The sequence below is a fragment of the Balaenoptera musculus genome, chromosome 7 (genome assembly GCF_009873245.2).
Source record: "Balaenoptera musculus isolate JJ_BM4_2016_0621 chromosome 7, mBalMus1.pri.v3, whole genome shotgun sequence".
NCBI lineage: Eukaryota > Metazoa > Chordata > Mammalia > Artiodactyla > Balaenopteridae > Balaenoptera > Balaenoptera musculus.
Genome location: NC_045791.1, coordinates 101,766,310 through 101,792,831, shown reverse-complemented (window position 1 = coordinate 101,792,831; position 26,522 = coordinate 101,766,310). Strand labels below are relative to the sequence as shown.

The 26,522-nt window shown below is 40.8% G+C and overlaps 2 protein-coding genes across 3 annotated transcripts in view; one reads left to right on the top strand and one right to left on the bottom strand.

Annotated features, from left to right (window-relative positions):
- Positions 1–13,751, bottom strand: part of COL4A3 (collagen type IV alpha 3 chain) — a 130,663-nt gene extending 116,912 nt beyond the window's left edge. Inside the window, exons 1-2 of one of the 2 annotated variants that reach the window (XM_036857745.1) lie at positions 13,668–13,751; positions 13,363–13,514 (exon numbers count right to left, since the gene is read on the bottom strand). In XM_036857745.1, the coding sequence (XP_036713640.1) occupies positions 13,363–13,449 (87 nt within the window). In that variant the 5' untranslated portion in view covers positions 13,450–13,514; positions 13,668–13,751. Of the gene's footprint in view, positions 1–13,362; positions 13,633–13,667 lie in introns of those variants that run through there. The other variant, XM_036857744.1, reaches the window with a different exon arrangement.
- A 91-nt stretch (positions 13,752–13,842) lies between these two features.
- COL4A4 (collagen type IV alpha 4 chain) overlaps positions 13,843–26,522 on the top strand; it is a 140,661-nt gene continuing 127,981 nt past the window's right edge. The window contains exon 1 of the mRNA XM_036857742.1: positions 13,843–14,138. Coding sequence (XP_036713637.1) covers positions 13,846–14,138 — 293 coding nt within the window. The 5' untranslated portion in view covers positions 13,843–13,845. The remainder of the gene's footprint in view (positions 14,139–26,522) is intronic.

The following is a 26,522-nucleotide window of genomic DNA, read 5'->3' as shown; positions in this document are numbered from 1 at the left end:
TTTTATTACCACATTTTATGATTGAGGAAATGAAGAGTCTTGGAATTCAAGTGATTTGCCCCAAACTGTCACAACAGTGTCTTCCTGCTGGCATGGGATGAGGGGCTCTTACTGCTGCCCAGTGTTGCCTCATTGGATGGCAGGGAGCCTCAGATGTCCTTACCGGCAAGGCTGCCCCCTTAGGGTCTGGAGGTGTTGCTTGTTCCAGTCCCATGGGCTCTGAATGCTTCATCTCCAAGAGGTCTCAGCAGGTCTCAGTGAGCAGAAACTCTGACTAGTTCTGTGGGCACAGCCCCAGGCACATCAGGACTGGATAAATCAATCCCTTGGCTTTCTCCAGCCTTATCTGCAGCAACTAGAGAGCATTGGCATCTTCAGGGGCACATAGTCTGGCTTCCAATCAGTAGGAACCTTATCTCATGAGATTTCAGATATAGTATTGTTCTTAGATTTTTTTTAAAAGATTTTTTTTTGATGTGGACCATTTTTAAAGGCTTCATTGAATTTGTTACAATATTGCTTCTGTTTTATGTTTTGGTTTTTTGGCCACGAGGCACGCGGGATCTTAGCTCCCCGACCAGGGATCAAACCCTCACACCCCTGCGCTGGAAGGCATAGTCTCAACCACTGGACCGCCAGGGAAGTCCCTGTTCTTAGTTTTTATCATTTTTTGGAAGGGACTGTGGAATCTGCTTTTGCCTAAAAGAGCAAAATAAGGAGAATCCAGTCCATGTGCGTAAACCTTGTGGGCACTGCTACGGAATGCTGACAAGAGCTCCAGCTGAGGCAGAGGCTAGAAGAAGGTGAAAATACCACCGGTAACTCTATGAGCTGCTTTCTGCACTCATTCCAACCTGATTTTTAGTACTCTACTTTGAGGAGAAGCTATGTTTTTAAGCCACCGAAATCTTACTACTTTCTGGCTCCATTGCCATCACACACTTGCTTTATATACAGCCTATATGTTCAATGTTCTGTACATTTGCGGACCTTTATTCTTCCTTCTCAACTCCACTTAAATTTCGCTTTTGCATATTTGCCCTGTTACAGCATGTATAATTTTATTGTTATTGTCTGCATACTTATCTAAACCCCTCACTTGGTGGCATATTCCATCAAGGGAGGAGGGGCCGTGTTGGTTTTATCTTTGTTCCCATCATCTTGCTGACTTAATGAATGAAGCAGTCAATATTTCTTTTGAACCAAAAATAAGTGTTGGCAAGGATGTGGAGAAAAGGGAACCCTTGTACACTGTTGGTGGGATGTAAATTGGTACAGCCACTATGGAAAACAGTATGGAGGAGCCTCAGAAAACTAAAAATAGAACCACTATATGATCCAGCAATTCCACTCCTGGGTATATAGACAAAGAAAATGAAAACATTAATTGGAAAAGATACATGTATCCCAATGTGCATAGCAGCACTGTTTACAATACCCAAGATATGGAAGCAACCTAAGAGTCCATCAACAAATGAATGAATAAAGAAGATGTGGTATATATATACACAATGGAATACTACTCAGCCATAAAAAAGAATGAAATTTTGCCATTTGCAATAACATGGATGGACCTGGAAGGTATTAAGCTTATTGAAATAAGTCAGACAGAGAAAGACAAAATACTGTATGTTATCACTTATATAAGGAATCTAAAAAATAAAACAAACATTGACTATAACAAAAAATAAACAGATTCACAGATATAGAGAATAAACTAGTGGTTACTAGTGGGGAGAGGGCAGGGGAGAAGGGCATGTTAGGGGTAGGGGATTGAAAGGTGCAAACTATTAGGTATAAAATAAATAAGCTACAAGGATATCTTGTACATCAAGGGAATATAGCCAATGTGTTATAATATCTATAAATGTACTATAATCTTAAAAAATATTTCATCTGAAAAATAATGCTTTATTTTTATTCTTATGCCAAAGGATTAAAAGATCTGTTAATTCTTTATCAACCTTTTTGTTTTAGTGGTTAATAAAATGTACATCCAATTCTATAAACATTCATTGAGGACCAGTAATACCAAGTGTGTTGTCAAGAGCTGGAATCACAAAGATGGGTAAGACACCTGTCTGCAAGGAGTCCAGTAGGGAAAGCGACATGGATATAGGTTAAATCCTTTCTAGATTGGCAAGATAATTAATACTTCAGTAAATAAAGGTATTCCATTGGTGTTTTGATTGTAAAAGGATAGCAGTGTCAGGAATCATTCATTCTGGATAACTGAAGCACTTAAAAAATCAATCTTGGTACTTCCCTGGCGGTCCAGTGTTTAAGACTCCGCGCTCCCAATGCAGGAGGCACGAGTTCGATACCTCGTTGGGGAACTAAGATCCCTCATGCCATGCGGTGTGGCCAAAAAATAAATAACTAAATAAAAAATAAAAAATAAAAAATCAATCTTATCTCAAATAGTACTTAGTTATTTAAATGATGGATAAAGTGGCATCTGACACTCTTTTTCCATTATCTGTGATGTTTTTGGTAGTAAAAAGCCCTACTGAAGAGCCCTAATAAGCAGAACTCCCAATTCTAAATCCACTCCCTCCACTGACTTGATGAATGCTCTTCGGTCAGACCCTCATCTGTAAATCAGAAATGATATCACCTTGCCATCTAACTCTCAGAAAAGCACAAAATCAGACATTTGATAAGAAACCATCTACACACAAAATTATTTAAAACATAATTTTAGTGAATGTTTATCTTCAAGGAGTTCCATTGTAGCATTATTTCTAAAGAATTGGAAATAACCAAAATATTCAGTAGAAGGGCATTACTTAAATAAGTTACAGTACCACCTATAATGAAGTACTCTGTAGACATTTAAAAATGATATTTGCAATAATTAATGACTCAGAAAACTTTTTCCAGTCTATTCTTAGGTGAAAAAAAAGTAGAATGAAAAAAAAAAGTCTGGAAGGAAATAGACCAAAATGTTAACAGTAATTATCTATGGGCAATATGATTATGGATAATTTTTATTTTTATATTTCTTTTTGTACTTTTAAACACTTTCCAAATTTTGTACTACCCATACAACTTCTTATTTTTAAAGCCAGCATGTGAACTCTTCAGCTTTCCCAATTTCATACATAAATAAACAGCATAAAATTATCCTATCATCTGGTTAAACAAAGAAAATGAATATTAGCCTTGTTGACTCTTCCCAGACATACTTTGTCATTTGATTCAAAGGGATAATATTGAAGATTTCTCAACTTTCCACTTGTAGAACTTTTTCTTTGAAAAGTTCATGTAACAGCAAAATATGCTGGTGGGAAAAAAATCCAATGACCTGACTGTTTTGTCTACATAATGATAAACCTCCCAAGGTTTCTAAATAACTTGAACTTATTTTTAAATATGGGGTTCACTTCTCTAAGAAACCGATTTAGAGAGACAATCTAATAAACAAACATCAATCTTAAAGATTAAAAATGGAAAATTCTTAACTTACCCCAAAACTACTGTCAGAAAAATAAAATATTTTTATATGGTTACATTTTAAATAGCTCTGAAAATTACACTTTTTTCAAAAAAATTTAAATCTCAACTTTATTTCTATTTTATGTATGTTCAAAATGTATATATATATATTTTTCACATCTTTATTGGAGTATAATTGCTTTACAATAGTGTGTTAGTTTCTGCTTTATAACAAAGTGAATCAGCTATACATATACATATATCCCCATATCTCCTCCCTCTTGCGTCTCCCTGAAAATTACACTTTTGGGGGGGCCATAATCTCCCTACAACAATTAACATAAAAATTCTGAAAATATAAGCTACTCTTTAAATATATTTGTGTGTATATTTATATGTACACACACATACATACATAATACCTACCATGATATGTGGAAATATTTTTTGATAGTCTGATCTTGTATATACAGAGCATTACACCATGGACTGGATTTTTTTTCATGAACTGGATTTTTAACCTTCCTCTGTTTGTACATAAATAATTATCAAATTAACTGCCCTGAATCAATTAACAGGGACAGACTGAGTGACTGCTATACTGGTCTAGACTGGTTCTCCTCCCTTCCTTTCTTTCTGATTTTCAAGGCATCAGAATCCAAAGAGAAAGCACCAACAAGACTTGTTTCCTGCTTGGTTACTTCACCTTTACATAGGCTGGGTTCCCAAGGACAGAACAGTCAACCTTCTCCAGGGGTCAGCCATATAGATCTTTAAAATTGGGGTCATATCACCATCCTTCTGAAACACTCCAGCACCAATCACATCACAGTTTGAAGGACCCTCCAGTGTCCTTATCAAGGCCGGTACAGTTCTCAGACAATAATATGCCCAGGAATCCCTTGGATTGGTTAAAATGCGGATTCCAGTTGGGGAGGTCTGGGGTGGAGCCCGACATGACATTCTGTCTTCCTAACCCACACCCGGGGGAGGCTGGTGTTACTGGTCCTTTGATTGAGGAGGTCTCCAGGTCCTTAACTGGGTTTCATCCTTTCCTGGCCTAGAGCCTTCCCTGGCCTGGGCCTATCTCAGCTGAGACAGGGGCTCTTCTGCTCAGCTTTACCTCCTCACAGCCACATTTGGCAAATTTAGACCCGTCCCAGTGAGGCTGAGAAGAAGATGAAGAGGCAGGAGCAGAAGAAGGTTTTCGTCACATCACTTTACATGTGGGCCCATTACCAAGCCACAGTGTGAATTTGTTACTCATCCATTACTAGTGTGACAACTGTCTTGCGAGTAGTGTAAACACATGCATTGTGTCTTTTTTGTTAAAATACAAATTTGTTAAGTGCAGACATTAAAGTCATACCATGATCAACTACATACAGGCCTGTGGACCTATCCCACCCTACTCAGTAAGCTATTTTCCATCCTTAATTAGCAGGACCACCATGAGCTGGCCCTCTCTGGGGCCCCTGACTCCCTGCTTCCCACCCCTCGTCCATCTCTAACAAAATACTCAGCATATTCCTTCAGGCGCATGTGTTCCCTTGGTGGTGAGTAAATAAACTCAGCTTTTTTTTCTCCCTTAAAAAAAAAAGTTCTCTTGGTCTTGGTTTTATTCTTTGACCACTCAGGAGCCATAAAGTTGGAAGTGTCTCACCTCTCCTCACTGTCCAGAGGTCCTGGACCATATTCCTCAGTGCTTCCCAAGGCACTCGCCATGCTGTTTCCTTAGGCCTTAGCCTGTATGCTGCTTCCTCAGAAAGGCGGGTCCGACCACCACTAGCTACAGTAGAACCTCTTCTTCTCCATCACCACATCCCATTCTCTCCCAGCAGGTACCAAAATCCATAGTTGCACATTTGTTTACTGAGCTCTTGTTTCTCTCACCTATTCCACTAGAATCCCAAGTCCATCATCGTCAGGGATTCAGGCTGTTTGGTTTATCCCCAGCACCTTGCCTGTGTCTCTGTCCTATTCTCTCCTTCCTGCTTTTATTAACGATAATAAATTGACTGTAGCTAGAATATAAAAGCTGGGTACTTATTTTGTACTAAGAACCGTATTGAGCACTTTACCTGTAATAGATACAGTACCATCATTTTCAGATAGGAAAGCTAGTTTGCTTTTGGAAGCAACTTGTTCAGGGTAACACCCTGTTACCTGGCTGAACTCTAGTGATAATTTAGTCTGGACGAAAGGCTAGGTGTGGCATGGTGGTTTTCAATATATTTCTCATCTTCTCTATTTCTTTTGCCAAGTGTTTGCTGTTTTTGTGATGTTTCTTCAATTCTTTATGCACATAACTTACTCATATTTTGATAATGGATCACTATAATTAAATTTGTACGAGTGGTAATTTGTATCGCTTTAAGCATTGTAGCCAAGGCCAACTCTCTTAAGTTTCTGGAGAAAAAGCTGCATGGATATTTAGGCACAACCCATGCTGATTTATTGTCTTTAATTAAAGTTTATCATTTTGCCATATGTTTATTTCTCATGGTAAATAAACAAAATGTGTTCCATCCAGAGGTAAGTCCTTCTGGACCGTAACCCTCTCTCATATCTGGATGCCATTCACCTAGATCTCTGCTGTCCAGAACGGTGGCCACATGTGGCTATAGACACTTGAAATGTAGTTAGAGTGAAAGGTTCTAAAAATACAAAATAGGCACCAGATTTTGCAAACTTAATATGAAAAAAGGACTGTAAATATCCATTAATGTTTTTAATAGTGATCACATGTTGCAACAATACTGTTATGGATCTTTAGAATAAATAAAATCTGTTAAAGTTAATTTCACCTGTTGCTTTTTCTTTTTTAATGTGTCTACTGGAAAATTTAAAATTACATATGTGGCTCCTAGTTATGGCTCACAGTATATTTCTATTGGATGACATGGACATAGATGTTTGTTTATCTGCACGTATGAAAGTGAGTTAAGTGGAAAATTATAAAGCTGATATAATTTAATTCAGTCTTGGCTAGAAAATGTACCTGAAGCCAGAAGTCTTAATTGGCGGTTACCGAAAGAACCCCAGGAGGAATGGAAAGACTGACATGGGTGTTTAGAGAAGACAAGAGCCAGTGATTAGATCTTGTGAGATGAAGTAGAACTTGGAGTAAGATGCTTTCTTATCAGATGTTTAGAGATGAGGACAATTCAGAGAGGTTAAGTTCAAGGCCGTGGTGGTGGTAGGGCTGATACAGAACATGTCTATTCTGTTAAGAAGTTGATATAATTTTGGTTTCCTTATTTTCTCAAACTGAAAACAGAGGTGAAATAAATGACCTATGGTGAAAGTCTGTTATGACTAAAAAGTTTAGACTGAGGCTGGATATAAACTTTGTAGAACAAAAATGCTCTGAGCACCACGTGTTTGAAAAATCTTTGACTCCGTGGTGGATGGCTGCTTTTTGGCTGAAGGCCATGGCATGAGTGTGGTTAACTGCACATGGCTGAAGGACCACAGGGCGTATGCAGACCAGACAGCCCTGCTGTCAGACTCATACACGTAAAGGTTTGAGGGTCTTAATCAATTGTAATATTTAACAAAGTTAACCTTAGTCATAGGTAACACTAGGCAGTTATTACTTTGTTCTGGGTAACACGGCCATAATGATAAGGGAAATACAAATTGCATTTAATTCACAGTTTTTCCATGGACAATGCCTGAAAACGTACCAAGGACTGAAACCCCAGAGAAATACTAAAGGAGGAAGACCCTTAGTCCGGTTAGAGAGACAAAGCTGGCGGCTTCGCTGTGCGGTCTTGACCCTGCCCCACCTCATCAAATATGAGTCTAGCATGTTTGGAGGAAGTGGGTAGTAGGAGGGGACTGCAGGAGGGTGACCCTGAGAACAGGAAAGGAAACACCTTTGGTGCACCCCTCCCCCCAGATCATTACTACATAAGTCCATCTTAATGGGGAAAATCCCCTGGAAGCCTCAGAACTACTTTGCTCCTTTTTCTTCCAGGGCAGGACAGCTCCAATCTGGGAGCAAGCTGTGATGACAGAGAGGGCTTATTTTCCCCAAATCTCTCATGTACATAGTCTTCCCATGGATGAGAGTTAGTCAACAGACTGAAGAAACGAGATAGACTCCCAAATCTTGAAATCATACAGAAAGAATCAGAAAGATAATACAAATAAGTGCAAAATGACTAAAGTCATAAAAAAGAGGGAAAAACCCCTACAAAAAAGACCAAAAATCCAAACCCTAACAAGTCAGAAAACCCCAGACAGAGTTAGACTCCAAAAAGAACATCTAGAAATACGAATAGTCATTGAAATTAAAATTTAATGAATAAAAATAATCATATTTAACATTTATTGGATGATTACTATGTGACAGGCATGGTAAAGTGTGTGTTGTATGTGCTAAATCATTTAATCCTCAAAAAATCCTGAGGTGGGTCTCTTACTTGCATTTTAAGATGAGGAAACCGAGACAAAAATTTTTAAAAAGCTGGTAGTTAATAGATCTGGGGTTATAGCCATTGTTGAATGGTTCCAGAGTTCTTTTTCATTATGGAAAGTCACAGTAGATTGAAAATCTACTGAACATTATAAGCAGCAGGAGAGAGAATTAAACTTTGAAAGATGGATGTGAGGACACATCACAGGATACAGCATGGAGGGAGCAGCACGTGAAACAAAAGCTCAAGACGTTACAATTTGGTCTCAAATACAACTGATGATGGGTCTCCTGGAGAGGCTGTGAGAACCTCTGCACTTTAGGACTGTTCTTCTGGGGCAGAAGAGAAGAATTTATCCAATAGCTTCCATCTCCCACTGGTCAGAGATTTGCCCTGCAGGTGCTAATGCCCTGCACTTCCGGGGTGCAACAGGAAGACGTGGAAGAGTCTCAAGGAACACAAGGCTGTGCCTGTGTGAAGTCTGTGGCCAAGCTGGCCACTGGGGGAGAAAGTGGCCAGAGCCCAGGAGCAAGGAGAGGCCAAGAGGAGCTGAGTGGTACAGGAAAGGTATCTGACATAAGAAGGAAAGAGAACTGGAGGAAAAGATGAGAAGGCCCAGCGAGCATCCTGAGAATGCCAGGAGTAGAGACAGAGTGAGGAAGGAGAAATATAAAAAAGAAATGTCTGACAATATTCAAGATTTGATGAAAAATAGAGAATCTCAGGTTAAATATCCACTGAGTAGGATATATAAAAAACACATGTGCACCTGTATCACAATTTTAATAACATGATAAAAAATCTTGACCTAATTGACATACGTAGAAATCTTTGAAGTCAAAATATCATCTCTACTACAAGTCAATGAAAAAAATAACTAGAAAATTTCTGTATGTTTGGAAATTAAGAAATAAACATTTAAATAACCACTAAGACAAAGGAAAAAATTAGAAAAGATTTTGAACTTAATGATATTAAAATTTGTATGATGCAGCTAATACAGTGTTTTGGGGGAAACTTTTTAGCCTTAAAGGCATTTGAACTATTCAAAGTTGCTTAATCAAAGTCAAAACATAAAATTCAACTATGTTTTGCTGTATCTTTACCAGTTAAACTATAAAATTTAAAAAGTATATACCATTTATAATATAATAGCACTAAAAAATGTCAAATACTTAGAAATCAAAAAACCAGAAAACTCTAAAACACTGAGAAATTAAAGCCCTAAATAAACAGACTCATGTAAGAATACAAACAGATCATATATGAATGAGTTCTTGGTACACATGTTTGCAGATGTAACACTGAAAAACAGTGAGAGAAAGGATGGACTATTCAATAAATAATGTTGGGACAATTCATTTTCTATATGGAAAAAAATAAAATCATAATCCCAGAAGTAGAAAACAATTCCAGGATTATGAGTCTTAAATGTAAAAGAATTAAACTGTAATTTTTTTTAAACGTAGGAGAACACTTTTACAATCCCAGGGAAGGAAAGGATCTCTTCAACAAGACGCAAAACACAAAATCAAGGAAATCAAGGAAAAGATGGATAAGTTTGAGATTATAGTGAAAAAAATTATACATTAAGGTACCAATAACTAAATGAAAAGATAAACCAAAGACTGGAATGAAATATTTGCCGCACATTTAAATAGCAAAATTTCAGTACCCAAATATATAAATAGCTTCTAATTAATTAGCAACAAAAAGGCAAAGGCCACAAAAGATAAATATGCAATTCACTCGGAGAGAACTATAGACTGTCAATCAAAATATGCTAAGATTCCTAAACTCACTAGTCAAAACAAGATCCTATTTCACACCCATTAACATCTAAGCACACCAAGTTTTGCTGAGGATATAGGGAAACAGGTACTCTGGCACGATGTTGGTACAATCCTTTTGGAGTCAACTTGACAATTCCTAAAAAATTTAAAATATGCTTTCTCTTACAACCCTCTTTGAATTCCACGTAGGAATTCAAAATCTAGTTGTCACAATGGTACTTATACAAAGATATAATTCCAACTTTGTACGATGAAAGCACGGAAACAAACTCGCTGCGTTTAGGCAGATGGAAAAATAAACTGCTTTATTTATGTAACTGGATACTATGTGGCAGCTCTCACATCTATATGTATATAGACAAATCAAATCTCTATGTATCAACAAGGATAAAATCCAAAAACATCATGCTGACTGATACAAGCAAGCTCCAATAGGTATGTATCACGTGAAACCATTTATTACATTTGAAGGACCACAAAACAATATTATTTATTTTTTATGGTTACTAACACACACACATGTACACACATATCCATGGAGTATAAATATAAAACCATGCATGGAAGAAGAGGCAAAGGATGTGTGTAGGACTTTCTGTATTTACCTATTATTTTCCTAAGGGGAGAGATGTGAGAACAAACAGGTCAAAACTTATTAATACTTGCTTAATCTCAGGGGTGGATAAATTGGAGCCTGCTACATTACTTTCTGTTTGTTTGAAATGTTTCTTAATTCAACTTAATTTTTTTTTTTTTTAGATTTAAAAACCAAATCAGTTGAGAAGCCTCCTCCCTAAATGCAGTTGTTATTCAGCTCCTGATACTTGCTCGCCATATTTCTGCCTTGTCTGGAATTTTAAGGCAAAAAGAGGAAGGATAAACCATGGTACCTCAAACCATGAATCTCACCTTCTCTAGATATCGGAGAAGGAGTTTTCCTCTCACTCCTCTCCCAGACCTGTTGCCTGAGGCAACAGCAGAGTGCCTCCCAGTTTCAAGTTGATGAGCTGGGCCTGGTAATAGCTATAAAACCTGGGGATGTGCTCAACAGCCAGGCCTGGAAATGAATGCCTGCAGGCAAGCAGCAGAGGGATTTTACTCAGGGCTCTTCAGAGCAAATTGTGTGGGTGGACAGTTCCACCCCGCCCGAACTCAGAATAAGGGGTGAACAGCACTACTATTTCTTTGAGAAATGCTAACATAAAATCACAGGAATTTAGAGCAAAGTATGTCCTTAACTATGCAGCACAAAGATGATAAATATGATGTCCCAAAGACTACATTTAGCTCTCACTTATACAGAGTTTGTTCCTTCTGTAAAGTTTTAATTTTTTTCCTAACATTTAGAAATTGAGAGATTTCTCATGGAAACTAGATTACCAGCTTCTTTTCTGAAAAAGCTGGATTCTGGTATTACTGAGTCTGAATTCTAGAATGTCAACAATTAGCTGGCCCTGAAGACTGCCCCCTACCGCAAAGCCTCACTCAATTAACCTCACCTACTGGCCCCATGAGGGGTTTCAACTCCCTCATTTTACAGATGAGAAGACTGAGATTCAGAGAGGTCAAGAGCCTTGCCCAGCATCAGAGCTACCCCGTGGAGGGAGGCATGCTGGCACCGTGCCGACCAGTTATCAGTTAATTTGCTGTGATTCCATTTTTCTACACAATGAGGGTACACTTCATGATTTCTAATGACATCGTCTGCGTGACTGAGCAAAGTTTTAACAGAGACTTACTTCAAGTGCTGTTAAAAATAATATGAATGGATTAATTGTAGAATCAGCAGGAAGCCTCCAAGATTTGGCCAAACTCAAGACAGAAAAATTCTTATGTAAAAAATAATAAGAGAATATGACAGTATAATTGAAAATTGGTATGACTAGGGGTTGAATGATTACAGAGGATCACTTTTTCAGGCTGATCTTTACCCGTGTGTAATTCTTCCCCTCTTTCTCCACCCGTCCTTAATCTCCCCTCTTCTTTGAACTCTAGAAGAATGTGCAAACCCTGCTCTGGAACTCTTCCCCAGCCCTTCCCACGACATACATACACTTCCTTTAGTTTTTTTTAGTTGTTGGATTTGTTCCTGGATTAATGCTGGTAGACATTCAATACTGACTTAGATGAGTTCTATCCATCATGCCCAGAAGTACTGAGCTACCTGGGTTGGGCATTCTTAGTCTATGCAAAGCACATTTTTGTTAGAACTACAACTACATGAAGAGATTATACATGGATTATAAAATCCTTTAGAATATAAAACACTAAATAGCCTAAATGTAAATTGATAGGGGAATGGCTCAATTAACTTTGGCATACTCATATCGTGGAAAACTATACAATAATGCAATAGGGCAAAAAGAAAAGAGGTAGATCTATCTCAAATACTGTCATGGGGAGACCTGTAGGATGCAAAAGGATATATACAGCATAGGTATATGGTATCGATTATGTTAAAAAATACAAACAAAAAACACATATTGTTTGTGGGTCCATATATGAATATGTAAATGCATAGAAAAATGTCTGAAAAGAAACACAAAGTGGTGAGAGTGGATATATTTCTTTAGACGGGGTGGGGTAAGGTATGGAGGTGATCAAAGGGGGTTTTAGCTTCACCTGTAATGTCATAATTTAAAATTTAACTTAAATGGAAAATACTTGGATTTCTTGTGACTGAAGGTTCGAAAAATATTTTCATGTTAACACATATTTATGTGACTATTAATTTCCAATCACAATCTTAATCATGAAATTTGAAAAACATCTGATCATTCTGGGGAACGAAACTTACACTGCGTTGTCATCCCAGATTAAGTTTTCTGCGTAAAAGTCACAGAAGGCGGCTGAAAAGTTAAATTGCACTTTCACCAGTTAAAATCAAGTAAGTCAACTCTAGGAGTCATAACAGTTTTGAGGACACTGATTTATCTTCGCAAAGAATAAGAAATATACAGGCGGATCTAAATGAATCCAGGATCTCTCAAATTTTGAATAGAAATCACAGCGACAGATTGTTTAATTTATCCTAACATGAGTTCCATTTGTAAGGTGCTATTAACTTTTCAGTGATGGCATTTGCTTTTCTCAACAAAACTGATGGAACACTTGAGGGCAAGTATCGACAAGGAGGAGAAACGAGCCCCAGGGTGGTCAGAGTTCAGTGTGAGGTGACATCTAGGAAGTGGCAGGGCTGGGACTCCTGCCCTCTGTCCTCTCTGCCAGGCCATGCTGCCTGCTCTGATTCACCAGCGTGACATCGCGTGTCTGTATATCCCGTGTTCTCAAGCGCTCATCCCTGGCGATTATCTATCTTTCCACATCGCTCTATATACCTGCCTGCATATCCATCTATCTATCTATCTATCTATCTACCTATCTATCTATCTATCATCTGTCTACCTACCTACCTATCTATCTACCTACCTACCTCCTTACCTATCTACCTCTGGAGGGCTTTCTCCATCCCTGACCCCTAGGGAGCCCTCCAAGCCTCCTCCTCGCCCCTTCCTCCAGCCCCGCGCATTCCACCTGTTCCCGTGCATCCCCGCTTGCCCCCGTCCCCACGCTGCCCCCTACCCCAGGTGTCTGCTTGGCGCCCGCAGTCACCGCACCCACCAGCAGAGGGTGAAGGGCAGCGCCCCTGCGGGCGGGGCCGGCCTGTCGGGGGACGCGGGGTGGGGGTCGCCTCGCCGCGCACTCACCTTGCCGGCAGTGGGCGCGGCCACCAGGAGCACCAGCTGGAGCAGAAGCAGCAGCGCCGGCGGCCTCGGCGCCGTCCCAGCGCGCATAGTGGGCGTCCGCTCGGAGCCCCGGCGTGTCCAGGGACCCGCAGGCTCTCGGGCCACCGCGTGCCCTGCGCGGCGCGGGTGGAGGGGCCCGGCTGTGAAGCTGGCCTGGCCAGCCCAGCCGGAGCGGGTTTTGTAGGGCTCAGCCTCCCCACCGAGGCTTCCAGGGAGGGAAGAAGCGGCTTAGGTCCCGCCCCCGTCCCCCCTCCCCGCCGACTCACCGGGAGATGTCCCTCCGACCCAGGAAGCGTGCCAGGAGGCGAGAGAGGGCTGCGCGCCTGCGGGGCAGGTGGGCGCGGGGCCAGGGTAAGGGGGTAAGGAGGTGACGCTCCCAAGGTTCAGGGGCCTAGGCGGGGCGAGGGGCTGCGAGTCGGAGGTGGGGAATTTGCGGGGTGAGCGATGTGGAGGCGGCGGAGCACGGTGGAGGGAGTGGCCAGCGGCCCTGCTCAGATTAAGCGGGAGGCGCGCCGGGCGTCTGCACTCGCGCGGCCCCGCTCGCTCCGGCTCCCGGCCGCTGCCGTCTCGCCTCTTTCCCCTTCTCAACGCGTCTCCAATACGGCAGCCGCCGGACCCGGCGGTGAGAGCGTGGGGAAGAGGCAGCCGAGCCGCCCGCGGAATTGGGCGCGGCGGGAGGTGCGCGCCGCGCGGGCGGGCGCAGAGGTGGCTCCCGGGGCGGCGGGCGTCCCCACGAGGTAAGGCTCCCCCGACCCAGTCGGGGCGATGGCAGTCCCAGGGCCCGGGCCACCCGCCTGGGAGCGCGGGCGGTGGAGGGAGCGTGGCATCCCAGGGTGGGGCGCGCGGGCTGGCGGGCGGGGCGGGGGAGCTGGGCTGCGGGGTCACCAGAAGAGAGCTTGTCTGGCTCCCGGCTTGTCTGCCTGGGCTTGAACTGGGCGCTGTGTGTTTTGATTAATTTGGAGGCTCGAGTTACCAGCCTGGCAGTCTGGGCACTCCGAAATGCCAAGAACAAGAGGCAGCTGAGGGTAAAGAGAAAGCCCATCCATTCTATTTTCTGTCGCGTTGAACTGGCTTTTTCACGTTAAATCTTATCTGCGGAAATGCAGGGAAAGCCAAGAGCCAACTTTGTCGGGGTGTCTCCCTCTTGAGAGGGCCCTTCTCGGAGGTGGCCTTGGACGCAAACGTGCAATATCTGGCTTGTTAGGGCACCGTCCTCAGAGCAGGGCTCGTGCCCTTTTCTTGTGCCACTGACCACATTGGATCTGATGAAGCATTTAGATCCTTCTTAGAATAATTCAGTTATCAGAATCAGTTTAACTTTGAATAAATTATCAATGTATTAAAGTCATGATATAGTAACATAGGTGCATCATTATTATTGCACTAAATACCTAGATCTAACAGCAGATCTATTAAACAACTGTAATCTCAAAGTACTGATGACTGCAAAACTGAAATGTGACGTGAAAATACCAGTGGGTGCAAACTCTCAAGAACTGCTACTATTGTGGTTTGTTAGCTATTTTCATAACTGAAAGAAATGCTGAACTTCCAGGAAAGTTTAGTGAAAATAGAGATGTAACATTTGTTCCCATCTAAGTTCACAGACCACCTGAATTCCATCTCCAGGTTAAGAACCCCTGCTTTGGATCAGCTTGCTGATGTAGTCAGTCATCAAACACCCAGTGTGAAATTTGTGGTTTGGTCACTGATTGTGGAGAACCATTTGCTTGCAATTAGAATGTGTATTAGACCTATGTAGCTATGTAGGTAGGCGAAACCCTGACAGTGAGTGAATGGAGATGCACACCCCCCCGTTTTTGGTTGTAGAGTGAATATTATAAACTTCCCTCTGGTTTTTTCTTATATATATAAATTTATTTATTTATTTTTGGCTGCGTCGGGTTTTCGTTGCTGTGCACGGGCTTTCTGTAGTTGCAGCAAGCAGGGGCTGCTCTTCATTCCAGTGCGCGGGCTTCTCATTGTGGTGGCTTCTCTTGTTGCAGAGCACGGGCTCTAGAGCACGGGCTCAGTAGTTGTGGCTCACGGGCTTAGTTGCTCCGCGGCATATGGGATCTTCCAGGACCAGGGCTCAAACCTGTGTCCCCCTGCATTGGCAGGCGGGTTCTTAACCACTGCACCACCAGGGAAGCCCCTTCCCTCTGTTTTTTATGCCAGTGATTGTCAACTCTGGCTGTGTATTAGAATCTCCTAAGGAGCCTCTAAAAATCCTGAAACATCCCAAGCCAGTTACACTGGACTCCCCAGCAGTAGGACTCAGGTATCTGTATTTAAAGCTCTCTGGAGATTCCCATATGCTACCAAATTTGAGAGCCACTGTTTTCCATACATAGTTCAGTTAGTTGCATTGAATCAGGGACTCTTCTTAGTAGAATAATAAAAAGGACATGTATTAAACTCTTTATTAAGACGTATGAGTGCCCAGACCACAGATGTTGCTGTGTGGTATATGGTAGCTTCTCGCCATTGATAGGGAGGGTTCTTATGGAACCTTCTCCTACCATCCTTGTTAGATAGGACATCAGGTGCTCTGTTGATAAAATAACAGTGTCCAAGAATTCTGAGGCATATGACAATCTTGCATGACCCTAAATCTGCGTTTTCCTGAAACCAAGTCATTTTGACAGAAGTTCAGACTTGGCTTTATTGATTTTAGAAAGGGGGGCAGCAGTCAACTGCAAGGCACTTCTAACACTGCAAAAGAGCAGGAGAGAAACTTGTGATGTAACCACAGCAAGGAGGAAGCAGTGGTTAAGAGTGTGGTCTCTGGAGTAGACTCTAGATTTTGAATCTTTTCCACACTTACTAATGTGGCTTGGGGTCTTCTCTTCTATAAAGCGGGCATAATCAGGGTACCTACCTCAAAGAACTGTAGGAATCTAATTCAGTAATCCATTAGAAGTCCTTTGTCCAGGGTCTTCATAAAACAATCACATACTGGAATCTGTTTCTCCAGTTTTGTAAAGGAAGCTGATGAGAAATAGTGGCACAGGGTAGAGATGCTTTTCTCAGCTCAGCAGTAAAGTGGCAAGAGTCAAGCATACTCCACCAGCTCCCTTGAGGTCAACAGACTCCCAAGGCATCTAGAACCTTGCTGCTTGGCATCCCTGGGAGCAGCAGGTTTGGCATCCTGGAGAGCTGGTTAGAAATGCAGACGGAATCTCCGGCACCACCCCAGACCCACTGAATTAAGAGCCTGCATTCACCAAGGTCTCCAGGTGATTCAAACGCGTGTTAGGGCTTCCCTGGTGGCGCAGTGGTTGAGAATCTGCCTGCCAATGCAGGGGACACGGGTTCGAGCCCTGGTCTGGGAAGATCCCACATGCCGCGGAGCAACTGGGCCCGTGAGCCACAGCTACTGAGCCTGCGCGTCTGGAGCCTGTGCTCCGCAACAAGAGAGGCCGCAATAGTGAGAGGCCCGCGCACCGTGATGAAGAGTGGACCCCACTTGCCACAACTGGAGAAAGCCCTCGCACAGAAATGAAGACCCAACACAGCTAAAATAAATAAATAAATAAATTAAAAAAAAAAAAAAAAAACGCGTGTTAAACTTTGAGAAGTGGCTTGCCTATGAGCCAGATTTAACCAAACCCATTCCTCACCTCCCCACATATATACACTCTGCTTTAGTACAATGTTGGTATGCTCACTAGGTGTTAATTAACCAGAATTTTTCATTTTTAAAAAACAGTCTTAGAGTGAAGAGAGTTTCCCAGTTGGTTCTTGAAATGTGATAAAACTAAAGGAAAGTGAGGACGGTTCTCTTTTTGTAAGTACAAAGGACACACAAATCTCTGCTTTTGATTTGGTGCCAGTTAAGGGTTTTGAACAAAGTGAAATGGTAATGGCCTTTGACAAGCCCTGTCTTATTGTTTTTGCCCCCTTTTCATAATCACAATATCATGTCTGTTTTCTGCACAGTGCTTAAATGTGTAGTGTTTGCTTCCCTACTTTTGAAGGCTGACTCCAATAGGACAGTGGACTTTTTGGTGTTCTTTAATGTTATTGAATGAATGAATGAATGAAGTTGTTTACTATTCGCTGAATGAATGAAGCTGGATGACTTGACACATTCACTCAGGATTCATACCCAGGTCTGATTTCTTCCAAAGTTTATGATCTTTCTATAGCCTTCCCTGTGTAGGGATGTGCCTCGGCTTTTGATGTGATGTACTTTGCCAGGCTGCCTGTAGCTCCTCCTTTAATCTTTTTAAAAGGTTAAATTTAATCTTAATTAAATTTTAAATTAATCTTTTTTTTTAACTTCATCTCCCCACTTAGTCATCTCTCTTCTTTCAAGAACCTTCTCTTTTTCAACACCTCTAAAACAATTAGACTCGGGTTCTTTTACAATCTCGGAGTCATTTTCAACTCTCGCCATTACATCTCCAGATTCTTTCTCCGCTTTTCTAAGATCATGGCCCCTGTCCCAGCGCCTGCACTTACCATCTGTGGATTATGGCAGCCTTCTAGCTAGTCCCCTGCAGATTCTTTCCTTTGAAATTCACCTTCTATGTTATTGTTAGAATAAAAGTTCACATTGTATCAGAAAGAAAAGGTTACTTTGGGGGCAGTTACAAACAACCCCCATATTTCAGAGGCTTAACATAACAAGATTTTCCTTCTCCATTTACACTAGGTATTCATCACAGGGTGTGGGGAGGTGAGAAAGGGGGAGGGGACTCTGCTTATCATAACTACTCAGGAACCTCCTGGAAATTCCCACTCAAGGTAGTTTTCTCTGATCTCCTCCAAAGGGGAAGAGAATGCGGCAAATCAAAAACTGCTCTAACAGCTGCCACCTGGGTGTGACACTCGATGCATCTACTTCACATCTCATTGACCAAAGTGGTCACTTCATTTTGAAAGTGATGGGGAAATAATCTACCACATGCCTGAAAGAGCGCTGGAAATATTTGATGAATGTTAGTAACGCTCATCACATACATCGTGTAACTCGCTTATTTTAAAACTTCCAGAAGCTCCTCTTTTTCTTTACAGCTTATTTCACATTTCTTAGGATAGAATAGAGTGGTCCAAAGTCAACTTTTGAAAAATCTCCTGTGTCACCCCATACTTCTCAAGTTCACTCTACAGCCTTCTTTACCTCATGCCTTTGTACTTGCCATTCCCTCCACCTTGAAGGACTTCCCTTTTGGTCTGTCTGGTGCAACCCTTGCATTTTGAGACCTAGATCAAAGGTCAAAGATCATGGTCTCTGTGAAGACCTTTGTCCAGACCTTTATTATATATCAGAGAAACAGTGTCATGTATTTTACTTTTCCGCACTACAAGGCCTTTGAGGGCAGGTACAGAGATTAATTTTTTTTAGTATAGTAACTGCAGCACTTAAAAATAAATTTATTGAGGTTTAATTTATGTACCAAAATCTGTACCTAGTTAAAGTACACAATTCATGGAGTTTCACAGATGCATACAGCCTGTGAAATCAATAGCATGATCCTGATACAGAGCTTTTCGATCACTCCCCGAAATTTCCTCCTGTCCCGTTTCAGTCCATCTCTCGCTCCCTGTCTATTCCCAGGCAACCACTGATCTGCTTCCTGTCACTGTAGGTTGGTTGGCATTTTCTAGAATTTCATGTAAAGGGAGTCATACAGTGTGTACCCTTTGGTGTCTGGGTTCTTTGGCTCAACAGAACAATACTGAGATTGATCCACGTTATGTGTATCAGCAGTTTGTTCTGTTCTATAGCTGAGTAAAATTCCATTGTATGGACATCGCTTTTTTAAAGATCCATTTACCTCTTGGACATTTGAATTGTTTCCAGTTTGGGGCTACTAGAATACAGCTACTATGACTATTTTTGTACAAGGCTTTGTGTGGGCATGTGTTTCCACTTCTCTTGAATAAATACCTAGGAGCGAAACGGCTGGACCATAGGGTAGATGTATATTTAATCATAAAAGAAGGAGTTTTCCAAAGTAGCTGTATCTTCATTCTCATCAGCAATGTATGAGAGTTCCAGTCCTCCATGTATTTTTGGTGCCTTCTTTTGGTATTGCCAGCTTTTTAAATTTTAGCTATTCAAATGGTTACACAGTGGCAGTTAAATGTGCTTTTGATTTCTCTAATAACTAAAGATGTTGAACATCTTTTCATGTACTTATTAACCATTCAGAGAACTTTTGTGAAGTGTCTGCTCAGCTCTGTTCCCCATTTAAAAAATTGGTGGTTGTTCTTACTGTTGAGTCATAATAGGTACTTATATATTCTGGATACAGGATCTTTGCCAGATGTATATATTTTGAATATCTCTCCCATTCTGTGGCTTTTCATTTCCTTATTGGTGTCTTTTGAAGAGCAAATGTTTTTATTTTGATGAAGCTCGATTTATCAACCTTTTCCTTTTGGTTTGTGCTTTTCCTGTTATCTGAGAAATCTTCACCTATGCTAATGTTGCAAAGATTTCTTCTATGTTTTCTTCTTTTATAGTATTTTTACATTTAGATCCATGATCCATTTTGAGTTAATTTGGGAGTATGGCGTTAGGTAAGGATCTATCTTCTAACATTTTTTTCTGTATGGATATCGGGTTGTTCCAACACTATTTGTTGACTTTTTCTATTAAATTGCCTTGGCACCTTCATGGAAGATCATTTGATCATCTCTGTTTGGGCCTTTTTGTTCTATTGATTTACACATCTCTTTTTTTTTTTTACCAATACCATATTGTTCTTATTACTATAGCTTTATAGCAGACCTTGGACTCAGGTAATATAAGTCCTCCAACTTCATTGCTCTTTTTAAAAATAGCTAATGCTAGCCTAGTTCATTTGTATTTACATAAATATGTAATTTGCTTTGCTAATATTGTGTTAAGGAGTGTTGTATTTATGTTCATTAAAGATATTGGTCTGTAGTTTTCTTGTAATATCTTTGTTTGGTACCTGAGTAATACTAAGCTCATAAAATGAGTTGACCAACATTCTCTCTTCTATTTTCTGAAAGAGTGTGTGACGAATTGGTATTATTTCCATCTTAAATACTTGATAGAATTCACCAGTGAAGCCAACTGGTCCCGGAGTTTTCCTTGGGGAAGGTTTTTAACTACAAATTTAATTAATTATGTATTTAACTGTTATAGGGTTATTCAGATTTTCTATTGCTTCTTGTGCCAGTTTTGATAATTAGCATCTTTCATGAAATGTGTTCATTTCTTATACATTGCCAAATTTATTTGTCTATATATCTGTAATGGTTTCCTCTTTGTCATTTATGACATTGGTAATTTGTCAAGTTAATCTATTTTATTTACCTTTTCAAAAAAAACATAGAACCACTTTGGGTTTTATTGATTTCTCTCTATTGCTTGAGTATTTTCTCCTTTATTGATTTCCTCTTCTATCTTTATTATTTCCTACCTTTTACTTTAGGTTTAATTTGCTCTTCTTCTCTTAGTTTCCTAAGATCGGAACTTACAATTGATTTTAGACTTTTCTCTTTTCCTAATGTACACATTTATAGATCTAGTTTCTTTCTCTGCTCTGGGTAGGTTGTATCCCATAAGTTTTGCTATGTTGTTTTCATTATCATTTAGTTCAAAATACTTGGGGTTACTTGGGGTGGATTAATTTCTAAATATTTTGAACTTTCCTATATGTTTTATTGTTGAGTTCTAATTTAATTCTCTGCAAGATTTTAGTCTTTTGAAATCTATTGAGACTTGTTTTATGTTCTATTATATAATTAGTTTATCTTGGTGAACATACCATATCTACTTGAAAAGGATAGGTACTCTGCGGTTGTTGGGTGTAGTGTTATATATAAATAAATTAGGGCAAGGTAGTTGATAGTTCAGACCTTCTGTGTCTTGACTCATATTTTCTACCTTGTTCTATCAATTACCAAGAGAAGAGTTAGTCTCCAACTATGTTTGAGAATTTATTTATTTCTCCCTTTAGTTTTTTAGTTTTTGCTTCAGGTATTTTGAAATTCTGCTCTTAAGCCCATATGTTTGTAATATTTATAGATTTCTGATATATTAACTTTTTGATCATTATTAAGTGTCACTTTCCATCTTGAGGTCTATGTTATGTGCTATTAATATAGCTCGTCCACCTTCTGAGATGGCCCTCACTCTGTCTGTGCAATGTGTTTCTCTGTAAATAAATCCACTTGTTACCTTAAAAATATATATATAGCTCATCTGCTTTCCTTATGCTTACGGTTTGTGTGGTGTATCTTTTTTCAGCCTTTTGTTTTCAATCTATTTGTGTCTTTTAATTTAAATTGTGTATCTTGTAGGCAGCATATACTTGGATTTTTCTTTCTTCTATTTTAAATCCAGTGCCTTGCCTTTAAATAGGAGTTTTTAGTGCATTTTCATGTAGTTGCTATAGCTGTTTTTAGGTCTGCCATCTCTCCATTTACTTTTTATCTGTCTCATCTGTTTTTTGTTCCTTTTCTTCTTCCTAGCATTGTTTTGTGTTAATCAAATATTTTTTAGTGTTCCATTTACATTTTTTTTGACTTCTAGTTATATCTCTCTGCATTATTGTTAGTGGTTACTTTAGTGATTATAATATGCATCTTTAACTTTACCCAGTCTTCTTTTTTTTTTTTTTTTAAAGTTATTTATTTATTTATTATTTATTTATCTATTCATGGCTGTGTTGGGTCTTCATTTCTGTGCGAGGGCTTTCGCCAGTTGCGGCAAGCGGGGGCCACTCTTCATCGCGGTGCGCGGGCCTCTCACTATCGCGGCCTCTCTTGTTGCGGAGCACAGGCTCCAGACGCGCAGGCTCAGCAATTGTGGCTCACGGGCCCAGTTGCCCCGCGGCATGTGGGATCCTCCCAGACCAGGGCACGAACCCGCGTCCCCTGCATTGGCAGGCAGACTCTCAACCACTGCGCCACCAGGGAAGTCCCGTACCCAGTCTTCTTAAAAGTAATATTGAATTTTTGAATTCAGTTGAATTCAAATTGAATTCAATATTCAGTAAGTTGAAAATTTGATTTATTGAATATTGAGTTCAGGTAAATCAAATTCACTTTTGTATCCATAGTGCCTAGTGCCTAGCATGGCATTTGATACAAAACGGGAGACTGACATATATTGACAGATATTTCTTGAATGAATAATAATCATAGGTGTTTTTTATGTTGTATCAAAGGTATATGGAGATGATTCCAAAAAATTTTTGTTTGGTTAATGCCAGGCTAGTTAATAGAAAATCACTTTAAATTTTAACTGTTACTACATATTTAGTGGATTTGAATTTACAAATCCTGTAATTTTCTTATGTATTTAAGATTCTATGTATTATTTTGTTTCATTCCCATATGTGTAAAGTTGTAGTTGTAAAAATTTAACATAGACCTCCTCTTATCCTTAATTTCTGAAGTTTCAAAAAATTCTCATATTCAAATTTTAGTGGGGAAGTAATCTTACTTTAATAATGGAATTCTTTATGGTTCTGTGAAACTTCCAACCACTGATTGTCTTGGCCATTCTGCCCACATGACATCCGTATCCAGTACACAGCACATTCTCTCGGCTTTGCTCAGTTATTTTCCGATGTGTAAATTTGACACTGAAACACTGACTGTGTTTTATGGTCTGTAGCAGACTATGGGATGGCATAGTTCTGAAGCCCAGGTTTGAGGGATGCCCTTGAATCTTTCATTAGGTTCCAGAGTGGCAGAAGCATTTCTAGAGGAGTCTAGCTCCAGGTTGTCCTATAGGGAAGAAGCCACTAGGAGACTCAGTCTCTAGAACCAACTCCTGCTGGAAACAAGGCAAACAGGGGTGGGCACAAGACAGGATGCAACCATGAGGAAAAGCAGGTGGTTAAGCTCTCCTTAGAAAGGGCCCAAGATTCACACGAATGCAGTGCTCCTTCCCCACCAAGACAAAGCTTTTCTCCTCTCTTGGAACCAATTGCACACCTGCCCCAGTATTTCTGTTTAACCTTAAAAGTTCATTTGAACACTTTTGTGAAATCTCTCTCTCTCTCTCTTTTTTTTTTTTTGGCTTGCATAGCTGCCTGAAATGCTTTAACTTTCCTATAATCTAGTTAGAAATGGTGCCTTTACGATCTCCAACTGTCCTATAGGAGTCTCTAGAGTTGAAATTCCAAACATAAAGACCTTCACAGGAGAACTCTAGTTTTCTGGGATTCACTGGAAACTGAATGTCTACGTATCATAGTGCACTGTTGCATTTATAAATGTCTTTCCCTGCTACTACTATATTGAAGGCTAAAGTTGTTCTTTCCGGAGATGAATTCCCCCGAAACTTACCCATGAATTTTCATGAATTTTGAAGCTGTGCAGTGTAGTGGTTAATAAGGGAAGCTTTAGAAATGTCTCATACTAACTGTCATTATTTGTAAAAGGACCTAGTCATATTACTTACCTTATGGGGTTATTGTGAGGATTGAAGACCTGTGTTAAACCTTTAGCACAGGGCTTAGCATATAAGTTGCCTGCTGAAAATGCTGCTTATTATAATTTCTTATGGTGAGGAAGATGATGATGGTGATGGAGAAGAGGAGGAGGAGGAAGAGGAGGAGGAGGGGAAGGGTGGGGAGGGAAGGGAGCCCAGCAGCAGTGCTGGGCACGGCAGAAGGAGCTAGCTCTCTGGTTGATTAAACCGGATCCTGACCTTTTCCTAAGTGTCCTCTCAGAGTCCAGTTAACTCTGATTCTGACTAGACTTGTCCTCCTGTATACCTTCTTCTACACTAACTGAAGAGTCTTCCCTCTCGATAACTTCTCCTGACGTTATAAAAGGTACTTTAGGAGAGACTGTCACAGCTTATTTCTCCTTCTCATTTGCCCAGATCTTCCTTCCTTCCCAGACCAAGTGTTGCCCCCCTCCTGAGGTCTGCCAGGCTTGCCCCAGTTCCCAGTTTTCTAACCCTTCTCTAATTTATTGGGAGCTCATTTTGCCTGCGTGGCAAATTAGGAAGGGAGGAAATAAACATTTATCGAGCTGCTACCACATGCCAGAGACTGTGCTAGGCACGGATGGTGACTCTTGTAATTCTCTCAAGCATTAATTTTACATACTGAGAAACCAAGAGCTCAGGGTGGGTACAGACTTGCTCAGGGTTATACTGGTAAGTGATCAAGATCTGAACACAAGTCTTTGTAACTCTACAGTCCTGCTTTCAATCCCTCACCACGAGACCACAAGGTACCAGGAGAAGAAGGCAGTGGGTCTCTAGGGAGGAGGGAAGAAGTCATCAAAAGCAAATGCCAGCCTTTCAGTATGTTGGTTGGGGGTGGGCACTTCCCAGTGGAATCAAGGGCTGTTACTGCCAGAGCTTACCCAGAGGCAGCTCTCAGAGGTCTGAAAGGTCTAGGGAATCCAGAGTCGCTCCACTCCTGCCCTGCAGGTAAAATCACAGACCAAGAATAACCTGGGGGAGTAGTGCTTTTGACAAGAGACATCTAGCATTCTGAGTTAAGAATGTCATTCTTAACTTGGAGGTAAAGGGAACATCTGGTTTTGAAAATCAGTTGTGTATTTGTGGAACCTATATCACCTCCATGTGTTTCCCACGTGGTGACTTTATGAAGATGGTTGTCAAATGTTCTGTTGGTTTTGGGAGGAGACCTCATGGAGAAAAATGATAATAAAAGCCTATATTGGCAGAATGGTAGATTAGCTGAGACATGGTCCATTTGGCCCTGGACTAGCAAAGTCAACTCCAAGGTCAACTGAGGACTGTGGAGCGCTCTCAAAACAATTCAGCTGAACCTAGAGGGAAGGCAAGGCGGGGGCAAGCTTGGCCGGAATCCAGCAACATTCTGGATTGGAACTCACGTTGGGACTTAGAGATATTCTCAAGAATTTCCTTGAGTAGTTCTCAAGTTTCTCCCGGTTCCTCCTCAGGGAACATGATGCTCCAGCACATTCCAGTAGTCCATGGACCACACAGATTCGTGACTTGCTTTAAAAACCTTGTGATGTTTGACGGGATTGACTGTTTTCGCTAAAAAGCTGAAATCAACCTGAAGGCTTTGAAAGTCTGCAGGTCGAGTCAACCCAAAGATACGGGGTTTTAGAAAGTAACCAACTTGGATGTTGGGAAAAGGTCAGGTGATCTCTTAACAGGGAAAGCGTAAGCCTCAAAGTAGGTATCCAGCCACCAGGCATGCCATTCTTTTTCTGGGAGCGTTTTTCTAACCCCTGAGGCCCCTTGCTTATATCTTTACAAAAGCTGAGCCTTTAGGAATTCTATTTTGGAAAGATAAAGGTATATAAAAATAGGTGTTCAGACCATCCAAAAAATTTAGCCTTGGAAAGAGAGTCTTCAGATAGCTCAGTGTCAGAAAGTCAAAGGAAAGACCGTGTAGTCATTGAGTTAATAAGAAATGATTTCCCTGAAAGAACAGATATTGTTAAAAAGAGCTCAGAGACTTAATGTTACTTGAGAAAAGAAAAGACATTATATTTCTGCTACCTTTTGTGACTGGAAGATTCCACTCCTCAGTCTCCTGTTTATCTGGTCCTCCAATCTTGGCCATTGCCCCCCGCCCATCCCCCAATTGATGAGAACTCCAGCACGGTGTATTACTTTTTTCTTTTTTTAATTTTTATTTATTTATTTATTTATTTTTGGCTGTGTTGGGTCTTCGTTTCTGTGCGAGGGCTTTCTCTAGTTGCGGCGAGCGGGGGCCACTCTTCATCGTAGTGCGCGGGCCTCACTGTCGCGGCCTCTCTTGTTGAGGAGCACAAGCTCCAGACGCGCAGGCTCAGTAGTTGTGGCTCACCGGCTTAGTTGCTCCGCGGCATGTGGGATCTTCCCAGACCAGGGCTCGAACCCGTGTCCCCTGCATTGGCAGGCAGATTCTCAACCACTGCGCCACCAGGGAAGCCCAAGCACGGTATATTTCTATTCAAGATTGGGTTGCAGAGAAAACAAATTCCCTATGGTAAGAGAATGATTTGGAAGATCTCAGATCCTGTTCCCAGACCTAGCCTTTGGAAAACTTTGGGCACAGACTCCTAAGGAGTCCCAGGGGAATTGGAGTCCAGGAATTTTCATAAAGGAGTGAAGAAAAAAAAATAATCCCAGGGAGTTGGAGGAAGAGAACACAATGATATCTGCTGGATATGCATGCTAG